This window comes from Muscardinus avellanarius (genome assembly GCF_963383645.1).
Source record: "Muscardinus avellanarius genome assembly, chromosome: 1".
Taxonomy (NCBI): domain Eukaryota; kingdom Metazoa; phylum Chordata; class Mammalia; order Rodentia; family Gliridae; genus Muscardinus; species Muscardinus avellanarius.
Window position 1 is genome coordinate 193,353,452 of NC_137786.1, and position 8,968 is coordinate 193,362,419.

The 8,968-nt window shown below is 46.4% G+C and overlaps 1 protein-coding gene and 1 pseudogene across 2 annotated transcripts; both read left to right on the forward strand.

Moving 5' to 3' along the window:
• Positions 1 to 5,006: 5,006 nt before the first annotated feature.
• LOC308266308 (serum amyloid A-5 protein-like) lies at positions 5,007 to 5,697 on the forward strand (the record flags this gene model as incomplete). The annotated part of the gene is made up of 2 exons (XM_080700477.1): positions 5,007 to 5,134; positions 5,559 to 5,697. 2 exons carry the CDS (start codon positions 5,007 to 5,009, stop codon positions 5,695 to 5,697), a joined length of 267 nt encoding a protein of 88 aa, XP_080556603.1.
• Positions 5,698 to 6,026: 329 nt separating this feature from the next.
• On the forward strand, positions 6,027 to 7,062 carry LOC308259362 (annotated as a pseudogene). The gene is made up of 3 exons: positions 6,027 to 6,332; positions 6,445 to 6,782; positions 6,850 to 7,062. The product of its transcript is annotated as an uncharacterized misc_RNA (transcript).
• The last annotated feature ends 1,906 nt before the right edge of the window (positions 7,063 to 8,968 follow it).

The following is an 8,968-nucleotide window of genomic DNA, read 5'->3' on the forward strand; positions in this document are numbered from 1 at the left end:
AGTGGGGTAGCTTCTCAACATTAAAAATCAAATCGACATCTAGAGACGACAAAGACTCTGAGAAGTCCTTGGAAAGAGAGTTAGGAATGAAAAATATTCCCGATTTCAGTCTGTGATTAGAGTGCCCCTAGATAGTATGTGTGGAATGCAATGGTCCCCAGTTGTGGTGAGCATCTGTGATTACGTCCTGGGAGTCATAGAGGGAGCCTCTTGTGTTGCCTCTGCTTCCCCACTGTGCTGCTGGGAGCCTGGTAGCTTCTCATGTTCATGTGACACATTACTTAGATGTGATATGTGATTTTGTTTGTTTTTGTGTTTTTGCAGGTCTGGGGATGATGGAACCCAGGGGGCATTTGACCTCTGAACTATACCCCCTACCCTATTTTTATTATTTCCTTCTTTCTTTTTCTCTTCCTTCCTTTCTTCCTTCCTTTCCTTCTTTCTTTATTTCTTTTTTGGTGGTACTAGGAATGGAACCCAGGGGATTTCTACTTCTGGTCTATACTCCCAGATCTATTTTATATTTTATTTGGAAACAGGGTCTCACTAAGTTGCTGAGAGCCTCACTAAGTAGCTGAGGCTGGCTTCGAACCCGTGCAATCCTCCTGTCTCAGCCTCCCAAGCACAGGGATTGCAAGCGTGCATCACCATGCCCAGCCTTTATTCTTTATTTTGAAACAGAGTCTCATTGAGTTGCAGAGGACCTCACTAAGTAGCTGAGGCTGTCCGCGAACCGTGATCCTCACGTATCAACCTCCCGAATGCTGGGATTACAAATGTGCGCCACTACGCCCGGCATATGTGATTATTTAAAGGAGAGAAGAGATTCCAGGCGTGGTGGTGCACGCTTGTAATCCCCGTGCTTGGGAGGCAGAGACAGGAGGATTGCTCAGGTTCGAAGCCAGCCGCACGCACTTGCTTAGGAGACCCTGTTTCCAAATAAAAATGTAAAAATAGGTCTGGGAGTGTAGCCTGGAGGTAGAAGAGCTTCCAGGAACCCCAGTTCCACCAAATAAATAAATGAATAAATAAATAAATAAATAAATAAATAAATAAATAAATAAATAATAAAATAAAGGAGAGAAGAGAGAATCAGGACTTCTCAACATCAGCACTAATAAAATATTGGGCCTAATAATTTTTGTTTTTCAATGAATGAAATAGAAAAATAAAGTGAAATGATTACATAAAACCTAAAACAGAGAAACAAAAGAAAAGACAGTAACTCTCAACAAATGAATAAAAAGGCTTCAAGAGCAGTCTGGCCCACCTATCATAAGAAAATCAAGAAACAGGTGTGGTGGCGCACTCTTGTAATTCCAGCATATGGGATGCTGAGACAGGAGATCACAGTTCGAGGACAGCCTCAGCTACTTTGGGAGGCCCTTTGCAACTCAATGAGACCTTGTTTCAAAATAAAGAATAAAAAATAGGGCTGAAGGTGTGGCTAGGAGGTAGAATGCCCCTGGGTTCCATCCCCAGTACCTCAAAAAAAAAAAATCAGTCTTTTGGGAATTTGTTTGTTTGTTACTAGGGATTGTACTAAGGGTAATTCTACCTCTGAGGATACATTCAGCCCTATTTTATTTTAAAACAAGTTATTGCTAATTTGCTGAAGGTCTCACTAAGATTTGAGACTGGTCTTAAGCCTTTGATCTGTATTAATACAGATTGCAATGAATCCACCTTGTGTAGACTAGACTACAGTGCCCACATTTCTCTTTCTAGAATGTTTCCAGTTATGATTAGTGATGAGAGAGATTTTCTCTTGAGAGCTGGTGGCTCTGTTCATATACATTCAGGCCTCAGCCCTGCTGGGCTCTGGTGTAAGCTCTGGCCATCAACTCCTGCACCAGCCCCTGCAGAGCTGGGCAGATCCTGCTAAGCTTTCTGACTCACACTAACAGGGGACAGATAGTTTCCCCCTCCCCTGGGTAATACAGTACAAGGACTTCTCCTGCCTTTCCCCTGCCTGGGAGCTTGGCCCTTCCCCAACTGGGCTGCCATTTTTTTCTATAAGAGATGCTACATCCCTTTCACAGGCTTCTTAGAGTTTACCCTTTAGTTCCTCATGCTCAGATGCTTCCCTCTCAATATGTGAGCCCTCAGAATTGGGTTGAGAAATAGAATGTCCCCTCACTACATTGGGTCGGGTCACTCAGTAGCCAGCCTAGCTAATGTATTTGCTAATTGGCTGGGTCATCTGGGCAGATTTAGGAACCTTCCTATGTTTATGTGGCAGCCTAAAAGATGCCTTCCAGGGCACACATGGGGGTTGGTGAGGCTAGCCTGTAGATTTGGCAGCTCAAGAAATTTAGATAGGAAATCAAAGGGCTAAATTTCTGAAGCATCTGCCCTCTGGTGAGCAGGGTCCATCCTGAGGCAAACTGGGAACCCAGGTACTGGCTGAAGGAGCCCTTGTACCTCCACCGTCCAACAGTCTGGCTCTGCATGGCGGTACTCAATCCCTGCCTCCTCCCCCCTATGTGGGCTCTCCAGTGTTGACCAGCAGAGCAGTTCACCTGACCCAAGGAACTGCCAGCTCAGAACAAAGGGATGTTCTGTACTTGATTGCACAACTTGAGAAAATGGCCTGGGTATGAGGAGCTCACTGAAGTGTATTATGATTTTCATTGTACTATGGTTTGTTTGTTTGTTTTTTCTAGGAAATGACTTGGAGGGACTTTCACAGGCACCTGACTTTTCCTCTTGCCCATGATGCCAGTGGAGAAGGCTCAGGATAAATAGCAGCCTCCACCCCCTGCAACCAGCAACTAGCAGCTCTGCTCCACTGGGTATCAGGTGAGGGTGGCTGCAGGAGTGAGTTTTTAAATTTTTATTCTGTTTTCTCTTTCCCAACAGAAGCATAATTACCTTTAGAAATGGTGATTTTGTTTTATTTATCTCATGGGTGGTCTGTGTTGGGAAGAGGAGACACAAGAATTCCTATGGGGAGTGGCAATCTGGTCCTATGGACTCCTACAAGGAGTGTCAATCTGGCCTAAACTCCATGTCCTGCATCAGTGCCACCTACTGTCCCCATAGAGAGACTTGGCTCAGGACTGATGTGGTAGGGTTAGGTCTGTGGTTTCCAGTTACAACCGGCAGCAAGGCTTCCCAGGAACTGCTAAGATCCTAATGAGAACCAGTGAAAACGAGTTACCAGGCTTGGGGAATACAGATGTCAGAAGGGGTGCATAAGCTCCTATGTGCTTCATCATCCCTCTCCTTCCTTTTCAGCACCATGAAGCTATTCACGGGCCTGATTTTCTGTTCCTTGGTCCTGGCAGTAAACAGCGAAGGATGGTGGCCCTTCATTAAACAAGCTGCTGGAGGTAAGGCCATGGAAGGAAGGTCTTAGGGTTCCCCCTGAGCATGGTGAAGGGAGGGGCCCTGTCTCCCTGGTGCTGCCCTGGTGGCAGGAACACCTGGTGCTCTGGGGAGCACTTCTTAAACTGGACTCAATAGAGCAGGTGGCAGACAGGGGCTCTCACCCAGCTGTGCATCAAGCCAATCTTGCCAGGTGGCTGTGCCTGCCCCCCTCCTCTGAGCCCCACTGTCAGTAATGTCAGGCACACAGGAATGCCCTGGGCAGCTATAGCTACTGCTACAGCTAGGGCCCTTCTCCCTCCACTGAGGATTCTGAGGAGCTGCCGGGCTGGGGGCTGGGCATCTGGACTCCCAGTCTCTCCCCAGGTGTTGAGAAGCTGCAAGCGCAGCTGAGGGCCCTGGCACCAGTGTTTCCTCCACAAGCACAGCATCAGCAGAGTCTCCTGAGCAGGGGCAGATCTCTCAACCCCAGGGACGCGCATTCAGAGCCCACAATCGCACGTGAGGCATCAGGGCAGGAGAGCTGGCTGTCTGGAGCCTGCTCCTCCGTCCTCATCTACACCCCACTCCTCCCAGTCCCTAATCCTGTGCAGCTGCATTCCAGAGCAGTGCTTCTGGAGCTGAGACAACATTCTGGCTCTGGGGACATTTTCAATGTGTGCGCATCTGTTTGGTTGTCCACTTGGGTAAGGGACACCACAGCTTGACAGGTGGCTGAGGCCCGGGGTGCTGGGAACACCCTGCAGTGCTCAGGACAGCCCTAAACACACAGAACCGGCTGCTCCAGCTCTGCCATCGTGCTGAACATGAGGCATCCTAGTCTACAGTGGCAGCTCCCTTCTTTCCAGACCTCACACCAACGTAAGGTGGCGCTCAGCAGCACAGTGGTTAGGAAAAGCTGCACAGGGTGCCCCAATGGCTGCCATTAAAGGTTCTCGCAGACCAGGAAGGGTAGGACAAGGTCCATGAAAAAGTGGCTTCAAGCTGGGCGTGGTGGTGCACGCTTGTATTCCCAGCATTCAGAAGGCTGAGACAGCAGATTCGCGGTTCGCAGACAACTTCAGCTAATTAGTGAAGCCCTCCGTACATAGTGAGATCCTGTTTCAAAATAAAGAATAAAAAATAGGGCAAGGGGTATAACTCAGAGGTTGCATGCCTCTGGGTTCCATCCCCAGACCCACAAAGAGAAAATAAAAATAAAAAAAAAAAGACGTGGCTTTTGAGGCTACACCCAGGCTGAGATTTTTGTGTGTGTGTGGAACTGGTGATGAAACCCAGCAGCATTACACCACCAAGCACACCCCCAGCCTTATTTTTTATTCTTTATTTTGAAACAGGGTCTCACTGAATTCAGGATGAGTCCTTGACTATGTTCTCAGTTGATTCTTTTTTTTTTTTTTTCATTGCAGTACTGGGTATGGAACCCAAAGGCATTCTACCTATTTTTAATTCTTTATTTTGAAATAGGGCCTCACTGAATTACAAAGGGCCTCACTAAGTATTAGTTGAGACTGTCCGCAAGCCATAATCCTCCGGTCTCACCGTCACGAATGCTAGGATTACAAGCGTGCGCCACCACACTCAGCTTTTCAGTTGATTCTTTTGAAGAATCATTCTTGGTGCTCACCTGATCTGATTTCCTTGGTGTCTTTTCTTTTGGTTCAGGGGCTAAAGACATGTGGCAAGCCTACTCTGACATGAAAGAAGCCAACTACATAAATTCAGACAAATACTTCCATGCTAAGGGGAACTATGAGGCTGCCCAGAGGGGACCTGGGGGTGCCTGGGCTGCAGAAGTGATCAGGTAACGTGGATTCCTGGGTGCCTGGCCTTGGCTGTGGTGGGGATCACAGGGAATGAGCCCTGCAGGAGGCCTCTGTCAGGCTGGGCCCTGGTCCTCCTGCCCATCCTGCCCCTCTCCCTCCAGCCAGGGCAGGGCCTCAGCTTCAGCAGAGCCAGGGGATAGCTGAGGAGTTGTGGGCCTGCTTCCACACAGAGAAAGGGAGGCCGTGGAGCCATCCTCACCCTCCCTCTCTGGCACTGTTCACCCAGACTCAAGTGGCCAGCCTGGGCTTCACGGATGGTGCTAGGCAGGGGCAGTGTCTTAGCCCCTTCCTTGGCCTTCCTGGCCTCCTGTGGAGCCATTTCCTGGATAGGGAATAATTGGGAGGGCTGACTGTGGCTCATCAGCCTGGTGATTAAATCTCCTTCCTGTCTGCCTTGACTAGTGATGGCAGAGAGAATATTCAGCAACTCTTGGGCCGTGGACATGAGGATGCCGAGGCTGACCAGGAAGCCAACAGATGGGGCCGAGGTGGTGGAGACCCCAATCGCTACAGACCTAAAGGCCTGCCTGACAAGTACTGAGCTTTTTCCTTGCTCTGGCTCAGGACACTGCCTGTGAGCCCCTCAGAACAGAAACTGGAGTTGTTAATAGTGTCCACAGAAAGTGGTGGAGGGGCCACAAAGTGTTTTAATAAATGCACAAGAGATTGGATTTGTAGCCACTGTGTTATTTATTTTCCATTAGTGGTGCCTGTTTGATACAAAAAGGTTGAACAAGAAACAACACCGTGAAGATCCAGCCTGGGTGTGAGTGTGTAAGAATATGATGTCAACAGTCACTCAGGAGAGGCACCGGCCCTGACCCTTCTGCAGCCAGACCCTCCTCCTCCCTCCCCAGCCCCTGTGCCTCCATGATGCTCTTCCCAGGCCTTTCCATGTGTGGGTCTCCTCAGGCCCTGTTAGGTGTGTCCTATTGTTTTCTTTTCCTGGGGCCCTTGTCCTCAGAGGCCTCAGCTTCTGGAGAAGGGCACACAGCCACAGGAGGCCTGGCCCTGGAGTCTGCACTGCGCCTGCAGGCCACCTGGATCTTCAGCTCAGTTCTCAGTTGTCACTACAGAGCCAGTGATCGCCAATATCTGTGCATTCTGTCTAAGACAAGCCCGAGCAGCAAAGTCTTCCTCTCCATTCACTGTCCTGTTTTAAGGCTCAGGGATGCTGTGAGGCCGTGGCCCTTGTGAATATTTCCTGACCCTCTCTGTACCTTACCTGCCTCAAAATGGATGTGGTGTCCTGAAGAGCAGGCATGATGGGGAAACTTCTCTTTATCAGTTATTGTTCAGCATTGGACACACAGTGGCAGCTTCCTTCTTCTTTCCAGACCTCACACCTGATCCAGAACTTGCAACAACAATAGGTGTTGACTTTAAAGTGAAAACAATTTCATGGATGGAAATAAGGCTAAACTAGCAAAATGGGATACTGCTGGTCAAGAGAGGTGTAGAACATTAACTCCCAGCTATTATAGAGGTACACAGGGTGTTATATTAGATTACTATGTCATAAGAAGAAACACCGTTGTTAAACTGGATAATTGGTTACATGAGTTGGAAACATATTATACCAGGAATGACATAGTCAACATGCTAGTTGGAAATAAAATTGATAAGGAAAATCGTGAAGTCGATAGAAATGAAGGCCTGTAATCTGCAGGAAAGCATCCCGTGTTATTCATAGAGGCAAATGCAAAAGCCTGCAATGGTGTCCATGTACCTCTGAGGAACTTGTTGAAAAGATCATTCAGACACCCGGACTGTGGGAGAGTGAGAACCAGAATAAAGTAGTCAAACTCATACATGGAAGAAAGCCATGGAAGAGGGGCCTGTGGAGGTTATTGTTCTGTGTTATAAACTCTGGGAAATTCCATCTCTTGGATATTTGGTCAGATAGGGACATCTTTCTGTATATAAACTCTTAACTGCTACTTTAGGGACCTTGCAGTTTGTACATAATTGTTTTGTATCATGCAATAAATACTTGCAAGAAATCTCACTCATCAGCTTTCCCAGGTAAAATGTTATGGTAAGCAAGCACAGTTTGTAGTCTACAGGGTTTTGTTGTTGTTGTTGTTGTTGTTGTTATTGTTGTTGTTATTATTGTTGTTGTTGTTTTGGTGGTACTGGGGTTCCTGGAAGCCCTTCTACCTCCGGGCTTTACTCCCAGATCTATTTTATATTTTTATTTGGAAACAGGGTCTATTAAGCCAGCGCGGCTGACTTCAAACCTGCGTGATACTCCTGTCTCTGCCTCCCAAGCACAGGGATTACAAGCATGAGCCACCATGCCTGACTCTACAGTTGTTGTTTTTTTTTTTTTTTTTTTGTAATGTAACATAAAATAGGTGTACTCTTATGAGTCCATTTGATTTTACAGTTTACATTTATCATGTAATTTTAAAAACATCTACCTATTCTGTATATGTTGATATAAGGTCTGCTTTAGGTTTTTTTTTTTTCTTAAATAGTCCTATCAATTAATTAATTACTAGAACTCCTAGAACCCTGGGAGGTAAACAGATATCATTAAACCTGTCCAGTTTCTCTTGAAGAATAACAAAGTACATGATTCTACAGCTTTTCTAGAGATTCTCTCTTAGCACCTAAAACAGAATGTAGCTCAGGCCATCATAATTAAATCTGTTTATCCTGATGGTGCTTTTAACTTTTTTTTCTTTTTATTTCTTTTTTTTTTTGTGTGGTACTGGGAATGGAAACCAAGAGCATTCTACATCCGAGCAACACCCCATCCTTCTTTTTCTTTTTCTTTTCTTTTCTTTTCTTTTTTTTTTTTTTTTTTTTTTTTTTTTTTTTTGGTGGTACTGGGGATGGAACCCAGGGACCTTCTACCTCCAGGCTACATTCCCAGACCTATTTTATATTTTATTTAGAAACAGGCTCTCTTAAGCCAGCTGAGGCTGGCTTCAAACCTGCGTGATACTCCTGTCTCAGCCTCTCAAGAGTGGGGGGTGGGGGTGGCCGGGCCTGGTGGCTCACGCTTGTAATCCCCGCAGGCAGAGACAGGAGGATCGCGCAGGTTCAAAGCCAGCGCAGGTTCAAAGCCAGCCGTGCTGGCGTAAGAGACCCTGTTTCAAAAATATAAAATAGGTCTGGGAGTGGAGCCCGGAGGTAGAAGGGCTTCCAGGAACCCTAGTACCACCAAAAAAAAAAAAAAAAAAAGAGGGGGGGGTTTACAAGCGTGCGCCACGACTCCCGGCTCAGCCCTTTTTTATTCATTATTTTGAAACAGGGTCGCAAAGGGCCTCACTAAGTAGCTGAGGCTCTCCTCAAACCATGATCCTGCTGTCTCAGCCTCCCCAAAGCTGCGATTACAAGCGTGTGTCACCATGCTCGGCTCAAACCCAATTTCTTTTTTTTTTTTATAAGTGTTGGTAATGTTGTCTGGACAGCAAAACTTCTCTTTACCAGCCAAGTGTTCAGTCAGCAGGCAGAAACCAGGAAGTAATTTTAAAGGGCATTTTAATACAGAGATGGTACAGTTTGTCCAGGTACCTCAACTGTAGATTGCATAATGTTTATGAATATCTGTATCTCATGACTTCCAGAAGTTATTTCTGTACTTTGAGGAGTGGGGAAATAAAACACTAAATGGCAGTATGAGAAAGGCATATTCCTTCAATGAAAACCTCAATGATTCACTATAACAAGTAACTAGTAGTTCATCAAAACCAATTTGTACAGACAAATATTTCTTCAGTATTCAGTTTGCTAAAAAAAAAAAAAAAAAAAGATTTCAGCCTGCCATCGTAGCGCCTCTAGATACCACGGTGGAGTGGAAG